General features: G+C 46.0%; 1 protein-coding gene across 1 annotated transcript in view; it reads left to right on the forward strand.

The window, feature by feature from the left end:
* The first annotated feature begins 562 nt into the window (after positions 1 to 562).
* The window catches only part of CLSTN1 (calsyntenin 1), a 90,949-nt gene continuing 72,943 nt past the window's right edge, over positions 563 to 18,568 (forward strand). Inside the window, exon 1 of the mRNA XM_047082402.1 lies at positions 563 to 653. Coding sequence (XP_046938358.1) covers positions 563 to 653 — 91 coding nt within the window. The remainder of the gene's footprint in view (positions 654 to 18,568) is intronic.

The raw sequence follows: 18,568 nt of genomic DNA on the forward strand, positions 1-18,568 counted from the left end.
GGGGGGGAACTCGTGGCGGGTGGGGGGAGGCGAGGGGTTGATGCTCTCGGCCGCAGCGGGGGCAGGGGGCGCAGCCCTCCCCCCCAGACTCTCCGGAGCCGCCCGGGAGACAACCCCCCCCACCCCCCGCCGCCACCCCTTCCCCGGGCGCGGCCCCGCGGGCGCGCGCTCCGGGCTCCGTCGGCGCTTCGAGGTGCGCGCCCCGCCCCCGCCTCTCCCGCGCGCGCGCCCCTCCCGCCGCCACCCCGCCCCTCCCGCGCGCGCGCGCGCGCTCCCCTCCCGCCGCCACCCCGCCCCCGCCGGTACCCTCGCCGGACCCGTGAGAGCGCGCCGCCGCCATCTTAGTTGCTGCCGCCGCCTCCAGCCAAGCGCTGCCTCGGCGGAGGGGAGGGCGCCCGCGGCCCGAGCGCGCGGCCCAGCGTCGCGGCGGCGGCTCGTCGGATCCCGGAGCTCTCCGCCGCGCGAAGCAGCCGGCCCCGGGCCGCGAGAGCCCCGCTCGGCGCCCCGCACGCCTGCCTGCCGCTCCCGCCTCGAGCCGGCCGCGGCGCCGGGAGCCCGAGCGATGCCGCGCCGCCCTGCGCTCGCGCCGGCCCCGGCCGCCTGGCTGCTGCTGGCCGGGCTGCTGAGCGGCGGCGGGGTCTGGGCCACGCGAGGTAAGCGGCGGGCCCGGGGCGGGGAAGCCGGGCTCGGGCTCCGGGCGGCGGCCGCGCGGGTCTGGGGGGTGGGGGGGACGTGCAGGCGGGCCCGAGGGTCGGTGTCCCCCCTTCCCCCGCGGCGCCCGCAGGCGGGGGTGCAGCCCGGCGAGAGGCCGCGTACGTGTGTCGTGTGCTCGGACGTGCACCGGGCTGGGGGCGCACGCACAGGTTTCGGTGTGCGCTTACATAAGAGCCCACTCCTCCGCATCCCTTTCCCGGATCCCGCTTCCCGGCCGCTGCACCGCGGACGCCGCATCCTCGCCCCTTTCCGCCTCCCCCCTCCCCGGGGTCCTTTAAACCTTGTCTGTTTTCAGACGAGCAGAGGCTGAAACTTCTCGCTTCCCTCCCACGTTTTGCCCAAAGGTGCAATTGTGATTGAGGTGTACGATCGCCGTCGCACCCGGCGTCAGAAACCCGCGTCTCCTCCGCTCCCGACACCTGGGTGCAGGTTTCCTGACGGTAATTTAGATCGTGCGAGGGCTTACATGTCCTCAACGGAAACCTCTCTCGGATTCCTCAGGGCCGAAATTATGTGATGGTTACTTGGCAAAAAAAAAAAAAAAAAAAAAAAGAAAAAGAAAAAAAATATAAATATATATGTATTTTTTGGTGAATTGATCGTTGTTGTTTTAACCTTCATCCACTTAACCTTTTAAACAGTACGCGCTCTCTGATATTGACTGATCTTGCCAGCGAAAAGCTTACGCATTGCAGATACGTGCTTCCGAATGGATCTCGGAATCGTAAACATTTTCCGTGGCCTTGGAGCAAAGTAATCTAGGTGTCGTCTATAGAGTCCTTGGATCTATTCTTTCGATTTTTTAATTTTTAATAATCTTCTGGGGGGGAGGAGAGGGCTGATAGGCTAGATGAAACGGTCGTATTTCATACTAGCAGTCTGTTAAAAAAAAAATCCTCATTTTCTCTTTCTTGGCATGACATATGGAGAGAAGTATGGTGTTCACAAATTAAAGGGCACAAGAGGCAAATGCATCTTTTGTCCCATGTTCCTTTCTTCACATCGAGGATGATAATGAACTTTGAATACTTCTTTCAGTTCATTTCTAACATTGTGTTGACGGACATAGTCAAGTCTTAGTCACTATCTGACGGCTCTCAGTTTGATTTTTAAAAGTTGTATCAAGCTGAGTTTGAAGTGTTCTTTCCAAATGTGGAATGGAGGTCTGAAAGTCTAATATATCCAAGAGAAAATGTCAAAGTTCTGCTTCTCTTGGGGAAAACCCACACATTTCAAAAATATGTGCTTGGATTGGGTATTTTGGGAACCGTTCAAATGTATTTAGTTTAGTCGGTGATAACATTTCTTGTTAAAATCCGTATTTTCCCGTTTGTCCATTCATCTCCATTTGCTGTTCATTATTGAATTACTTGGATACTTAACAAATAGAAATTTCAACTATCAGATATTCATGATGGTGGAAATCGTACGTGAAAGATGTGTTGAGGGCTGAGTCCTTTGTAAATTGCTAACTTTCTAAGCTTTTCTGGTGCATTTATAGTACTTAAGAATAATTAGTCTTCAAAATAAAAACACATTTTGAACATCAGTTATTTTGTTGCTTCCCTCCCCACCTCCACCCCCCCCCCCCCCAGCCTGCTAGGTAAAAAATGTTGTGAATGCTACAAGAAATGCTAATAAAATGATCTCATTTTGAGGGGTTACATATGTTTGTGGAGACACTTTCTGTGGGTTCATTTTAAAGGTGATCATTTCAACTAATACCTGACTTTGTAAACAATTTCTGTAGTTTTTTTAAAGGTTTATTTTTGAGAGAGAGTATGGAGGGGCAGAGAGAGGGGGACAGAGGATCCCAAGCTGACCTCTCCATGCCGACCGCAGAGAGCCCAATGCAGGGCTCAAACCCATGAACCTTGAGATCATGACCTGAGCTGAAGTCAGATGCTCAACCAACTGAGCCACGCAGGCGTCCCAAATAGCTGACTTTTTTTATTGCTGTAAGAGAGCTGATATGAGCTTCCGGTCATACTCTAATAGTTATTAATGGGGTAAATACCAGTATAAATTGCTGGAGAGAATGTTAGGGTTTGTAATAGAAACTGCATTTTGACTATTAATTAGTTGTTTAATAGAGAAGTCCAGATTTTGATTTGTAGCTGTAGTTCTTAAAAAAGAGTAAATCAAAATATCAGGCATATCCTTGGCATGCCCTAGGCTGCTTGCTTTCTCTCCAGGCAGTCAGTCAATGATTAGGAAATAAGTTGAAATAGAGACTATAGAAAGCTTAGGAGAATTTTCTTTTTTATAATGTTTATTTATTTTTGAGACAGAGAGAGAGAGAGAGAGACAGAGACAGAGACAGAGCATGAGCAGGGGAAGGGCAGAGAGAGGAAGACACAGAATCCCAAGCAGATGTGGGGCTCGAACCCATTGAACCATGAGATCGTGACCTGAGCTGAAGTCAGATGCTTGACCAACTGAGCCACCCAGACGCCCCAGGAGTATTTTTAAAAAATGCTATTGTTGGGGTGCCTGGGTGGCTCAGTCGGTTGGGCGGCCGACTTCGGCTCAGGTCATGATCTCGCAGTCCGTGAGTTCTAGCCCCGCGTCGGGCTCTGTGCTGACGGCTCAGAGCCTGGAGCCTGCTTCAGATTCTGTGTCTTCCTCTCTCTGACCCTCCCCTGTTCATGTTCTGTCTCTCCCTGTCTCAAAAATAAATAAACGTTAAAAAAAATAAAAAAATAAATAAAAAATAAAATAAAAAAATAAAAAATGCTATTGTGGACTGCATTTCAAAGCCAAAGAAATAATATTTATTGTTATTTTCCGGTTTGTACACAGACTTCTCAGTGAGGCCTGTCCCCACCTTCATGTGTGAAATGACATCTCTCTGTGAACCCCTGAATCCTCCCTTCCCTGCCTCATTTTTTTTTTTTTTCTCTTTCCGTAGCACTTAACCCCATTCTACCCCTCTATTTTGTTTATTGTCTGGCTCCCCTCACTAGGACATTGGCCCTTCCAAGGTGGACAGGTGTTTGGTGTGTTTTGTGTGTGTGTGAATCCTGTCACCCCCACACAGTACCCGTAGGTACTCAGTATTTGTTGAGTGATTGAATGGACGGACACCTGTCCGTTTTGACAGCATAGGACTTTTTTTTTTTTTCAACGTTTTTTTATTTATTTTTGGGACAGAGAGAGACAGAGCATGAACGGGGGAGGGGCAGAGAGCGAGGGAGACACAGAATCCGAAGCAGGCTCCAGGCTCCGAGCCATCAGCCCAGAGCCTGACGCGGGGCTCGAACTCACAGACCGTGAGATCGTGACCTGAGTTGAAGTCGGAGGCTTAACCGACTGAGCCACCCAGGCGCCCCAACAGCATAGGACTTTTATGTCCTGTTTTTTTTCATCCGACAGATAAATGTTACATACTGAAAGAGGCATTACAGAGTATAAAACAAACTTAAATTCTGCAATGTGGGCATAGAAATGGATTAATAGGTAATTTTTTCAGCGACCTGTTGATTGCAGTGTTGGAGCTATTAGATCGTAAAAATCTGTAGCAGCTCTTGAAGGCTGTAGCTTTGTGGCTACCACTTTGAGCCTACTTCTTAAAAATACTGTAATTCTCTGCTTTTTTTTGGAAAATGGTTTCTTCTTTTATTACCTTGTTTTTCAGAACGAACTTTGAGGAAAAGTCATTTGAGTATAGACTTCAATATTATGCTTAATCTCACGTTTGTATTTGTGGGAGTAAAGGTCATTTGTTTCACACAGGAGACCTATAATTGCTAAAGAAATGATAAAATTAATAATTCTGGAAGGATGCCAGTTTAAGAGCTTTAACTCAGTTAACTGGAACCTTCAGTTAACTAGAGTCCCTCTTCTGACTGCAAAATGCTTTAATTTATTTATTTATTTATTTATTTTATTTATTTTTTTTAACGTTTTATTTATTTTTGAGACAGAGAGAGACAGAGCATGAATGGGGGAGGGGCAGAGAGAGAGGGAGACACAGAATCCGAAGCAGGCTCCAGGCTCTGAGCCATCAGCCCAGAGCCCGATGTGGGGCTCGAACTCACGGACCGTGAGATCGTGACCTGAGCCGAAGTCGGACGCCCAACCGACTGAGCCACCCAGGCGCCCCTGCAAAATGCTTTTAGACCAACTCTTAGTGTTTCAAGTGAGGATGTTAAAGTTTTAAGACATTTTTTTAAAAAAGATTGAATTATTTTTATTATTGCTTTCTGAGGCAGGAAAATATCATTTCGGCCGGGGGGGGGGGAGGTGGTGGTAAAGTTTTTGTGTAAAAGTTGAAACGAAATAGGTCTGAATATCCTGAAAATCACCGAGAGTCTATTTTTCACATATTCCGGTTAATTGAGGTTTGGGATCATTACGCTTTTTAAAAAAATACACCTTGTTTTTTCTGTGGTCTTCATTGGTTAGATCAGAGATATTTGAAGATACGTTACATCTTTTCTAAGTAGGATTCAAGGTGATCGATTTCGTTACAAAATACATATTGTGGTAGAGCTTCAGAAATACGGGTTCAGGATGGGTGGGAATCTGACTGACCAAGAAAAACAAAGCAAAAGTGGTATTTTGATAACCGACAGAGGGGCGCCTGGGTGGCGCAGTCGGTTAAGCGTCCGACTTCAGCCAGGTCACGATCTCGCGGTCCGTGAGTTCGAGCCCCGCGTCGGGCTCTGGGCTGATGGCTCAGAGCCTGGAGCCTGTTTCCGATTCTGTGTCTCCCTCTCTCTCTGCCCCTCCCCCGTTCATGCTCTGTCTCTCTCTGTCCCAAAAATAAATAAACGTTGAAAAAAAAAAAAAATTGATAACCGACAGAGACTTTGCAAAGGCCGGAAATGGGAACCCTTGAACTGTGACCTTCACCTGCTTGCTGTCAGGCTGATGTACCTTGCCTGTTTTCTCGTGGAGCCACCACCACCTAGGAATTGGGATACTGCATTTGTTTATCCCTAATTTTTGTTTTTTAATGTTTATTTACTTTTGTGAGAGAGAGAGAGAGAGGCAGAGGCAGAGCATGAGTGGGGGAGGGGCAGAGAGCGAGGGAGACAGAATCAGAAGCAGGCTCCAGGCTCCGAGCGGTCAGCATAGAGCCCGACGTGGGGCTTGAACTCCTGAACCCCTAGATCATGACCTGATGAGCCGAAGTTGGACACTTAACCGACTGAGTCATCCAGACAGTTCCTCCTGTTTGTCCCTGATTTGGTAGGTCCTCTCTCCCCTGTGTTTTAGGCATATTTTTTGTTCATTTTCTTGTTTAGCTGTAGAATGATATTATTTTAGATTCAAGTTTCTCATAAGATGTGTTGCTAAGGCTTTTTCATTTTTAAAGTTTTAGGTGCAAAATCATTTACTTCACAATAACTGAACTTAGAACAAAACCCTATGAAACGCATCTCCTGTTCCAGAACCCCAGTAAATAGCTGGTAAAGGATGAATCGTATTTGCCTCTTTTACCTGAGGTCAGACGTGAGTATTCTCTTCTAGTCTCTTTTGGACTCGTCTGAGTCTCTTGTGACAACAGCTTCAGAGTCTGCTACTTTTCAAGTCTGCCTTGATCTGTATTTTCTTAAAATCACTGTTTAGTACAGAAGAAGACTTTCTTTTCTTTCCTTCATCCCTTAAAAACATTTTTTTTAAAGAATCTTTTTTTTTAAGATATTTATTTATTTTTGAGAGCGAGAAAGAGAGAGCGTGCATGTGTGTGTGTGTTTGTGTGTGTGAGCATGGGCACACAAGCAGGGGAGGAGCAGAGAGAAAGGGGGACAGAGGATCCGAAGCAGGCTCCTCCCTGACAGCAGAGAGCCCGATGCACAGCTCGAACTCATGAACTGAGAGATCATGCCCTGAGCCAAAGTTGGACGCTTAACCAACTGAGCCACCCCAGGTGCCCCTTAAGATTTTTATTTTTAAGTCATCTCTACAGTCAACGTGGGGCTCAAACTCACAATGCTGAGACCAGGAGTTGGACCCTCTACCAACTGAGCCAGCCGGGCATCCTTCTTTTTTAAATTTTTAAACGGCTTTATTGAAAACCAATTCACATTCCATAAAATTCACCCTTTCTAAAAAAAAAAAGTATATTTATTTTGAGAGAGAGAGTGCGAGTTGGGGAGAAGGAGAGAGAGAGAGGGAGACAGAGAATCCCAAGCAGGCTCTGTGCTGTCAGTGTGGAGCCAACGTGGGGCTCGAACTCACCAACCATGAGATCGTGACCTGAGCCAAAATCAAGAGTCTGGTGTTTAGCTGACTAAGCCACCCAGACACCCCAAGATTCACCCTTTTAAAGCACACATTTCAGTGATTTTGGTGTATTCACAAAACTGTGTAACCATCACCACTAATTTTGGAACCTTTTTTTTTTTTTTTTTAAAGTAATCTCTATACCCAACGTGGAGCTCGAACTCATGACCCTGAGATCAGAAGTTGCATGTTTACAGACTGAGCCAGCCAGGCACCCTATTTTCAGACATTTTTGTCATCCCGAAGAGGAACCCCACGGTCCTCAGCTGTCACTCTGAGTTCCCCTTCCCCCCAGCTCCTGGTAACCACTAATCTACTTTCTGTCTCTGGGGATCGGCCTCTTCTGGACATGTCATATCACTGGAATCATACACCACGTGGCCTATTTGTAAAGAGCTCCTTTCACTTGATATTTTCAAGGTTCACCCATGTTGTAGCAGGAACCAGAACTTCATTCCTTTTTATGGCTGAATCACGTTTGCCCTAGGTTTGTGTCCCTCTGAGATCCATATGTTGAAACCTGATCCCCGGTATCATGGTACTTGGAGATGGGGCTTTCGAGAGGTGATCAGGGCATGAGGGTAGGGTCCTCGTGAGTGGGATGAGTTCCTCAGAGAAGCCAGAGGGCTCCCCTTGCCGCTCCCACCGAGTGAGGACACCGTGAGAAGATGGCCATCTGCAGACCGGAAGAGGGATCTCACCAGAACTTACATGCTGGCACCTGGACCTCGGACTTCCCAGCCTCCAGATCTGTGAGAAACGTTTCTGTGGTTTCTAAGCCACCCCGTCTATGGCATTTTGTTTTAGCAGCTGAAACAGACTAAGACAATATTTCTTTGTATGGATACCACGTTTTGTCTGTCTGTTCATCAGTTGATGGACATTTGGGTGGTTTTTCCATTTTGTGGCTACAGTGAGTAATGCTGCTGTGAACCTTTGTGCACAGGCTTTGTGTGGACGTACGTTTTCCGTTCTCCTGGGTGTACGCCGAAGAGTGGAATTGGCCGGGTTGTGTGGTGACCCCGTTCAACGTTTTGGGGAGCCGCGGAACGGTTCCCAAAGTGGCCACACCGTCTTACACTCACTCTTGACCTCGGTAATCACTCCTGGGAGCTTTTTTTCCCTAATCAGATACATATTTCACAGTTGTCTAAGTTTTCTTAGCAGAGTTTTAAGTTGCTGATGTTTTCTGCTCTAGTGATAACTGGCATTTCATCCAACCAGTTCTTCCTCCACCATCGTCTCCCATATCATTTCCAGCGTTGAAAGGTGCCCCCTACACCAGCCTTCCCTGTAAACACAGATGTTTCCCGCACTTCCCTGACATTTGATCACTCAGCGTGGGCACCTGCTAGCACAAAAGCAATGCTTTCCTTACGGTGTAAAGACTTGAGTCGGCTTTCCTTAGGTCTGGAGTTTACCAACCCTTCAGGTTTCTGTCACGTCCGGCCCTGCAGCTTCGTTTTCACCACCCACCGCTCACTTTAAGAAAGGCTGAGCCCTTCTGCAGCCTGCATCCCACCCCAGGCCCTGATTTCTGGCTGTGATCTGAGGAATGAGCTCCTACGGTACAGACCCCACGGCTGGGGGACAAGCAGAGGGAGCCCCCAGGTTCCAGGAGCAGGGTTGCACTCTCTGAAAGCAACCGGACGAAACGCTAGAATTCTTAACCAACTAGTTTAGGATATGATGCTTCTTGGGGCGCCCGGTGGCTCAGTCGGTTAGGCATCCAACTCTTGTTTTCTTGGCTCAGGTCCTGATCTCATGGTTTGTGAGTTCGAGCCCCGCATCGGGCTGTGTGCTGACAGCATGGAGCCTGCTTGGGATTCTCTCTCTCTGCCCCTCTCTGCCCCTACCTACCCCACTGGTGCACGCTTGCTCTCTCTCTCAAAAAAAAAAAAAAAAAAAACAAAAAAAACTTAAAAAGAATATGATGTTTCTTCATTCATTACATTTTTGTTCTTCTCATTGGCTTAAAAATAGGCTTTGTTGAAGTAAATTACTTTGGTCCTTTGGTTTTATTTAAGTAACTATTTATTATTTATCCAGTCTTTAATGGTATGAAGCACTTAGAAATCTCTGTCTTTAGATTCAAAGTGAATTTTAAAACTTAGTAGATAAGATTGGCATCTCTGTTGAAGACCAGAGTGTAACACACATTTGTTCTGAGCTCTTCATAATCCTGGAATTTTTTCTTCTCAGATTATACAGTAGTTTGATGTTAAGGATCACCAAGAAAAAAATTGAGTGTCATAAACTTAAATTGAAGATATGTAAAACTCGAGAATGATTTGTGTGAAGTTGTCTATTAAGTGACTTTTAAAGGACATAATTTATTCCCTCTGAAATGCAGAATCCAGTCACATTTGATGTTGCATATTTTTGGATGTAGTTAGTGATGAATATGGAGAGGACCAGCTGCGTGGTATGTGGGGCCAAGTGCAAAATCAAAGTGTGGGTCCCTTTGCTCAAAACTTACTAATAATTTCAAGATGACAAAGAGCATTAAACCAACATGGGGCCCAGCAAACCCAGGATACTGTCTTGAATATTGATAGACTTACAGGGCAGGGTATTAATATTCAGAACGTGGGCCTGGCCCTGAGGTTTTCACCAGAGCCCTTGGTCCTCTGGACATTCTCAGATGAACCAGCTGATCCCCTGCTCTCCTCAACAGCACTCCCTCTCCCCCCCACTCCCAACCCCTGTCCTTCCCAGCACTCCCCCCCCCACCTACTCAAGGCAAGACTTGTGTTCTCTGGTGGCCTCAGCGTGGGGGGTTACCCTCTTCTCTCCTGATCACCTGGTAGAAGCTGAGTATACTTGAATTACAATAGTGTCCGCAGATCAGAGGTAGAAGCTAATTGAGGAATCGGGTCAGTTTTGTTTTGGGGGATTAAAGCCTTGGCGTCAGCAGATTACGTTTACTTTTAAAACGCCTTGACTAATTCATGCCAGTTTCCTATTACTTAGGGAATCAGTAACGAGGACTACAGAAATAATTAAAATTCTTGGATAATCCCTGATCTTTTTTTTTTTTTTTTTTGCTATGCTTTCCAAACGTTTATCAGAGTGGCTAATAAGTAGCAAAATGCACTAGCCTGAATTGAATTTTCTTCCTAGGCTGGACTCACTGGGGCTGCAGTTATTAAAGGGACAGGGCGGGGATTAAAAGGTGGGCAGCAGCCATTCTGGTACAGGAGCACCTCAGTCACTAGCGCTGTGATAATGGCAGGGTACCTCGATAATCCCCAGTGTGTGTTATAAAGCCCTGAATTAGCAATGTTTTTGATCTTGCTTCTGAGTTGTTTGTAAGATATCCTTTCGGGGTGCCTGGGTGGCTCAGTCGGTTAAGTGGCTGACTTCAGCTCAGATCATGATCTCACAGTCTGTGAGTTCAAGCCCCGCGTCGGGCTCTGTGCTGACAGCTCAGAGCCTGGAGCCTGTTTCAGATTCTGTGTCTCCCTCTCTCTGACCCTCCCCTGTTCATGCTCTGTCTCTCTCTGTCTCAAGAATAAATAAACGTTAAAAAAAAAAAAAAAAGATATCCTTTAATACCTGCTCAAGGTTCTTGAATGAAGCATTTGCATTTGACAGGAGTTTTAAAAAGTCCATGCCCAAGCGTAAGAAACATTTTCTTGTTTAATTAAGAGGTGCAACTAATAAGCATCTAAACATATAAAACCCAGAATAGAAAGTGATTCAAATGCTTTTTTTTTATATGAACTTGGTCATTTTTAAACCTTTTCTCACTGGAGGAACATGTACCAGTGGATAATATCACAACCTCTTCCCTTTCCCCTTGATGGTGACTTTAATTAGTGACAACCACAACATTAATATTTGTTTGAGGACATGTTTTAGATAGGTGATTATTAGCGTATATTTACTTTGAAAAAGTAATGCATAAGGCAAGTATGTCTTTGTTGCATTTTTTTCTTTTCCTATTAAGTGTGTGTTTACATGGTTTTCAGTGCTGGTGGACAGAATGAAGCCAGGGGCAGTGAGAAAGCAAATATGGGCCACTTTGGCCAGGCTTTGGTGATTTAGGACTGAAGGATGAAGGCTAGAAGGGTTTCCTGAAGTTTTTTTTTTTTTTTTTTTTTTTTAATTTTTTTTTTCAACGTGTATTTATTTTTGGGACAGAGAGAGACAGAGCATGAACGGGGGAGGGGCAGAGAGAGAGGGAGACACAGAATCGGAAACAGGCTCCAGGCTCCGAGCCATCAGCCCAGAGCCCGACGCGGGGCTCGAACTCACGGACCGCGAGATCGTGACCTGGCTGAAGTCGGACGCTTAACCGACTGCGCCACCCAGGCGCCCCGGAAGTTTCTTTTTTTTATCTGGTAACTCAGCTCATTGGTATAGGAGAGCAGATAGGGATTTGGGGTAAAATCCTTGACTTGGAACAGAGCAGTCCTGACTGTACCTTTTTTTTTGAGAGACCGAGAGCGAGTGGGGGAGGGGCAGAGAGAGGGAGACATAGAATCCAAAGCAGGCTCCAGGCTCTGAGCTGTCAGCACAGAGCCTGATGCAGGGCTCGAACTCATGAACTGTGAGCCGAAGTTGGACGCTTAACTGATGGAGCCACCCACGCGCCCCAGTCCTGCCTGTACCTTCTTATCTTTTGGAAATCCAAGTACAGGCAGGCAAATTGAGGCAGGCTGGTGCACTGGGCAGCGATGGAGCCCCAGCAACAGAGAAGCCCTCAGCAGTGGCTAACAAAAGTTAGTCCACGTTCAGATCTGGTCAGATGGAGATCTTATCTCCTGAATGTTCAGGCACATTTTAGTTCTTTTTTCTCATGTTCAATTGCCTGGGTACAGTGAAGTCCCTCTGAGCTGAAGCTTCTTGACCACCTCAGCTCTGTACTGACTTCTAGTGACCGTTTGTCAACTGCATTAACCTAGCTTTGACTTAAAAAAAAATTTTTTTTAAATGTTTATTTTTGAGAGTGAGAGGGGGAAAGACAGAGCATGAGCAGGGGCAGAGAGGGAGACACAGAATTCGAAGCAGGCCCCAGGCTCGGAGCTGTCAGCACAGAGCCCGACGCGGGGCTCGAACTCACGAACTGCGAGATCGTGACTTGAGCCGAAGTCAAGATGCTTAACCGACCAAGCTGCCCGGGCGCCCTGTCCTAGCTTTGACTTGACGCATTGTTTCCTGGGACCCATTTCTGATGCCCAGATGACTCGAAAAGGCAATTCATATCCGTCTGTTAGGAATTGAAGATAGAACTCACATTGCATTTCCCCCAGAAACTTTGTTTTAAACTGTTCAAGCTCTAAAAGTGATCGCCAGAAACCTGTCTAACCCATAAGCCAAGTGAAAACCAGGCAAATTTAGAGTAAAACACAGCACACACACCATTACAGTGTTAATAATTTTATAAACCGCTGATGAAGTGCTACTTAAGATGTGGTGAGTAGGTCTTGAAGTAGTACAGTAACTTGAGACGATTTTGTGGGGAGCATCAGCCGTGATCAGTCACTCCTGGTTCGCAGCTGGACTGAAGAGGGTGACTTGACTTGGAAGCGATCTGACCTGTGAGAGGGACAAGAGGGAATGCGGCCTGTTCATTGTGATCTTGGAAAGGAAGGGAGCAGAAGAGGGGAGACGTGGGCCAGCAAGGCCCCCTGGTGGCCGGGTGTCAGCACTGCAGGGGGGGCGGAGGGGGTTGCGGGGGGCGGAGAGGCACGACCCGCGCGGTGAGCCTTCTGCCAGCAGCTGTGTGTCCGCCACACCAAGAACTGCCCGTGTGTGCCGGTCACCCCGTTCGGAGAAACTAACTGATAACGTGCATCATTTAAAGGAATGACTTGTAGTCAAATAACGCTTTATGTTTTTCATCAAAGAAAATTGTACTTAAGAATTGCCATTTAGGGGGGGCGTCTGGGCGGCTCAGTGGGTTGAGTGTCCAACTCTTGATTTTGTCCCGGGTTATGGTCTCACGGTCCATGATTTTGAGCCTGTGTCGGGCTCCGTGCGGATGGGGCAGAACCTGCTTGGGCTTCCCTCTATCCCTCCGCCGCTCATGCTTGCTCTGTCTCTCTCTCAAAATAAATAAATAAACTTAAAAAAATAAAATAAAACCATTCCTTGAATTGTCCAGGTTCTAAAATGTATACAAATTAAATTTACTCCTTGTAGAGGTATTTTGCTGAAGCAAATGTAAAAAAGGTGGTTTCCATTACCCCCAGATACTCTTTTTTTTTTTAAGTTTATATATTTATTTTGACAGAGACAGAGTGTGAGTGGGGGTGGGGAGAGAGAGAGGGGACGAGAATCCTAAGCAGCCAGTGCAGAGCCTGACTCAGGGCTCGAACTCCCAGGACTGTGAGGTCATGACCTGAGCCGAGGTCCGACGCTCAACCGACTGAGGCACCCAGGAGCCCCTTTTTAAAAAAAATTTTTTTTTAATGGCCCTCAAATATTCTTGATTGGATTTGTACGTCTTGTGTCCTAGAGGTCATCCATTCTAAATAATGGTGATGTGACTTTTTTTTTGTTACCTTTATTTTTGAGAGAGAGACAGTGTGTGAGCAGGGGAGGGGCAGAGAGAGAGCATGCGCTCGCAAGAGAGGGAGACACAGAATCCAAAGCAGGCTCCCAAGCTGTCAGCACAGAACCCGATGTGGGGCTCGAACCCGCGAACCGCGAGACCACGACCCGAGCCGCAGCCGGACGCTTAACCAACTGAGCCACCCAGGCACCCCAGTGACGTGGTGACTTCGAACCGTCACGGTAAAGGATGGCTGCAGGCCCCTCTTCACATTGTTGTATCGGATGATCTCTCACGCGGTGTTTGCCTAAGGATGTTACATGGGTAGGTGTCGCTTGCTAAGAGGGGTCTATCAGTTGCCTATGTTTGGGAAATGCTGTCAGGCGGGTTTCCTTGCTGTAGGACTTCCCAGAACCTTTAGCAGACTGTGTTGAAGAGTTGCCGGGGCGTGTGGTGGGGGATAATAACCCACATTCATCCAACTCGCTTTACCGTGGGCTCTTTTCATGACCCCACTGTGCCATAGAGCAATTTGGGAAATGCTGTTACCTCCATGTGGTAGAAAAAGAAAAATACGATTGAGTACAAAAAAGAATAGGTTAACATGACGTAAAAATACTGCGTCTGTGGGATCAGTAGTCTTAATCCTTTTGTGTATATCTCTAGATTCTTTTGCCTTGTAAAAATTTATAATCATAGTCAAAGTTTGAAACAAAATAAAATTTTATACAAGTTGTTTTGTAACTCTCTCGGTGTCGTTCATTAAACATTTGTCCTGGGTGTGGTGGGTATGTTCATTAGAAGGATGTAGTAGGATCTGTTTAATCCTGTAGGGCTCCCAGACTGTGTGGTCACAGGAACCCTGTGCTCTCAGAAATTATTGAAGACTTTGAAGAGGTTGTGTTTATGTGGATTTTATCTATCCATATTTACTCTTAGAAATTAAACTGAGAACCTATTAAAATATTTCTGAATTTATTTAAAAGAGCAACAATAAACCCATTAAATGATAACATGATATACATATATTGAAATTGAAATGTAGTTGGGTAACATATATATATTTTTTTAACGTTTATTTATTTTTGAGACAGAGAGACAGAGCATGAACGGGGGAGGGTCAGAGAGAGGGAGACACAATCTGAAACAGGCTCCAGGCTCTGAGCAGTCAGCACAGAGCCCGACGCGGGGCTCGAACTCACGGACCGCGAGATCTTGACCTGAGCCGAAGTTGGCCGCCCAACCGACTGAGCCACCCAGGTGCCCCGGGTAACATATTTTTAATGAAACATAACTGTATTTTCCAAAACAAAAACCGGTGGAAGTAGGTCTTCTCAGTAAGAAGACTGGCATTGTTTTCCATTATTGCTAATCTCTTTAATGTGGCGGTAAGAGAAGTCCGCCGGATTCTGTATTCAACCCCTTGCTATCTGCCTTTTGGTTGAAGCAGATGAAGAACGTTTAGCCTCACACAAATACGTAGCTGAAGGGAGGGCTTTGCGAAGGACTTCCTAAAAGGGTCTTGGGGGCCCCCAGGAGTTCTCAGACCACATTCTGATAACTGCTGCTTTAGGACAGTGGTTGATGGTCAAAATACAGTTGAGGGATATGTTGCCTGTAATTTGCTTCTAAATAATAGACGAAGTAGAAGGCACAGCTTGCAAAGGATTTATTTAAAAAGAGAGAGAGAAACGAGTTGATTCAACCGATTCCTATAATCCTGTCTCTCTCTAGTTACGTTGTCACTTGCTTTCTTGAGCGTGGAAGACACGAGTGTAGTCTGGCCCCCGGCTGGACTTGCCTGTAACGTCACATTTTGCTGCCGCCCGGTGAGGGGCCTCTACAGCTCGGTAGGCAGTCGGTATCCTGCGTGTGAGGAATCAGGATCTGTGTGCCTGTGGTTTATTACTGTGGTTTTTGTTTAAGTTTTACCAGAGGACATGTTTTTAATGAGGGAAAGGCCAGAATACATGAAAAAGTAGAAGATGTTACAGTCAGATTTTTGGGGCTGTTTCTTGGGGGGTGTGCACTTACTTGATTAGTATTTCTAGAATGAGATCTGGAAAAAAAACTCAAGCTTTTTTTTTTTTTTAATTCAGTACTAAAAAAAAGGAAAGATGACCATCTTTGTGTTTCCTCATGAGATGGCCCTTTTGAGATATTTAAATGGCTGATTTCATTGTAAAAGTGATTTTTATAACTATCACAATAAATAAAGGAAGTCGTTTTGGAGTTCTCTCCGAATCTGGAGTAAGTTATGCATAAGTGCCTGTCCGGTTTGTCTTCGTGGGAATGGCTGGTTAGTTGGGTTGGCGATACTTTTGAGCTCGTTCTTGCTTGGACTACGTTCCATAAATCCACCTTCCTCTTGAAAGGTCATCTAATTCCTTTTCCCCCTTTACGGCAAGTCCTTTACTTCTAGTTTATTTTTTGTTTTTCTAAAAGATACTGTGTTTAAGTAATCTCTGCACCCAACTCAGGGCTCAAACTCACAACCCTGAGATCAAGATTCGCACGCTCCACCGACTAGAGCCAGCCAGGCGGCCCAGTCCTCTTATTTTTAAAACCTGACAACTTATCTTCCCTCTTAAATAATCTCTGGTTACACTTGTATATTATTGCATTAGGACAGTAAGTACTTTTTTAAACCTGGAAACCTAAAAATATGCTAATTTGAAAAAAAGGAATTTTTTCATGGATTACATGGCTAGAATTCTAGAAATGGAAAGGATTTTAGAATTAATTTGACCCATTCAGCCCATTTTATCAAAGAGGAAACAACTGAAGTGGTTATTGTTGTCAGTATATTTTTATAGCTCAGAATATGAAAAGCAGGAATATGTGGAGCCCCATCTAGAGTGTCTTTAACCCCCTTTCTCTCTGTAATAAAGAATAAACTTGAGTGACTTGGTAGGAACCTTTCATGTGCAGTTGAGTCAGGAGTGATTATGAAATTGGAGTGGATTTAAAAAAAATTTTAATGTTTATTTTTGAGAGAGAGATAGAGCATGAGTGGGGGAGGGGCAGAGAGAGAAGGAGGCGCAGAATCTGAAGCGGGCTCCAGCCTCTGAGCTGTCAGCACAGAGCCCGATGCGGGGGCTTGAACTCGTGAACAGTGAGATCTTGACCTGAGCTGAAGTCAGATGCCCAAGCCTACTGAGCCACCCAGGTGCCCTGGAGTGGGTTTTTTTTTTTAAGTTTATTTATTTTTGAGAGAGTATGAGCAGGGGAGGGGCAGAGAGAGAGAAGGACAGAGGATCTGAAGCAGGACCTGTGCTGACAGTGCAGAGCCTGATGTTGGGCTGGAACTCCTGAACTGTGAGATCATGACCTGAGCCAAAGTCAGCTGTTCAACCGACTGAGCCACCCAGGTGCCCCAATTGAAGTAAGTTTTAAAAATTCTGAAAAAAAAAAAAAAAAAGGGGCGCCTGGGTGGCGCAGTCGGTTAAGCGTCCGACTTCAGCCAGGTCACGATCTCGCGGTCCGGGAGTTCGAGCCCTGCGTCGGGCTCTGGGCTGATGGCTCAGAGCCTGGAGCCTGTTTCCGATTCTGTGTCTCCCTCTCTCTCTGCCCCTCCCCCGTTCATGCTCTGTCTCTCTCTGTCCCAAAAATAAATAAACGTTGAAAAAAAAAAATTAAAAAAAAAAAAATTCTGGAGGGGACGGACTTCAAGCTGTATTACAAAGCTGTAATCATCAAGACAGTATGGTACTGGGGCGCCTGGGTGGCTCAGTCAGTTAAGCGTCCAACTTCAGCTCAGGTCATGCATGATCTCACAGTCTGTGAGTTCAGGCCCCACGTCAGGCTCTGTGCTGACAGCTCAGAGCCTGGAGCCTGCTTCAGATTCTGTGTCTCCCTCTCTCTCTGTCCCTCTCCTGCTCATGCTCTGTCTCTGTCTCAAAAATAAATAAAAAAACATAAAAAAAAAAAGTATGGTACTGGCACAAAAACAGACACTCAGATCAATGGAACAGGATAGAGAACCCAGAAATGCACCCACAAATGTATAGCTATCTAATCTCTGACAAAGCAGGAAAGAATATCCAATGGAATAAGGACAGTCTCTTCAGCAGGTGGTGCTGGGAAAACTGGATAGCGACATGCAGAAGAATGAACCTGGACCACTTTCTTACACCATACACAAAATAAACTCAAAATGGATGAAAGACCTAAATGTAAGACAGGAGGCCATCAAAATCCTCGAGGAGAAAGCAGGCAAAAACCTCTTGGCCGCAGCAACTTCTTACTCAACACGTCTCCAGAGGCAAGGGAAACAAAAGAAAAAATGAACTACTGGGACCTCATCAAAATAAAAACCTTCTGCACAGCGAAGGAAGCAGTCAGCAAAACTAAAAGGCAGCTGACGGAACGGGAGAAGATACTTGCAAATGACATATCGGATAAAGGGTTAGTGTCCAAAATCTATAAAGAACTTACCAAACTCAACACCCGAAAACCAAATAATCCAGTGAAGAAATGGGCAACAGACGTGAATAGACACTTCTCCAAAGAAGACATCCAGATGGCCAACCGACACATGAAAAAATGCTCAACATCACTCATCATCAGGGAAAGACAAATCAAAACCACAGTGAGATACCACCTCACGCCTGTCAGAATGGCTAACGTTAACAACTCAGGCAACAACAGATGTTGGTGAGGATGCAGAGAGAGAGGATCTCTTTTGCGGTGTTGGTGGGAATGCAAACTGGTGCAACCATTCTGGGAAACAGTATGGAGGTTCCTCAAAAAATTAAAAATAGAACTACCCTACGACCCAGCAATCGCACTACTAAGTACTTATCCAAGGGATACAGGTGTGCTCTTTCGAAAGGACACATGCACCCCCATGTTTATAGCAGTGCTGTCGACAATAGCCAAAGTATGTAAAGAGCCCAAATGTCCATCGACGGATGAATGGATAAAGAAGATGTGGGGTGTGTGTGTGTGTGTGTGTGTATAATGCAGTATTACTCAGCAATCAAAAAGAATGAAATCTTGCCATTTGCAGCTATGTGGATGGAACTGGAGGGTATTATGCTAAGCGAAATTAGAGATGGACAGATATCATGAGTTCATTCATATAAGGACTTTAAGACACAACAGATGAACACAAGG

The sequence above is a fragment of the Lynx rufus genome, unplaced genomic scaffold (assembly GCF_022079265.1).
Source record: "Lynx rufus isolate CCGP_SWC_20201006 ecotype Redwood Valley unplaced genomic scaffold, mLynRuf1.p SCAF_2, whole genome shotgun sequence".
Taxonomy (NCBI): domain Eukaryota; kingdom Metazoa; phylum Chordata; class Mammalia; order Carnivora; family Felidae; genus Lynx; species Lynx rufus.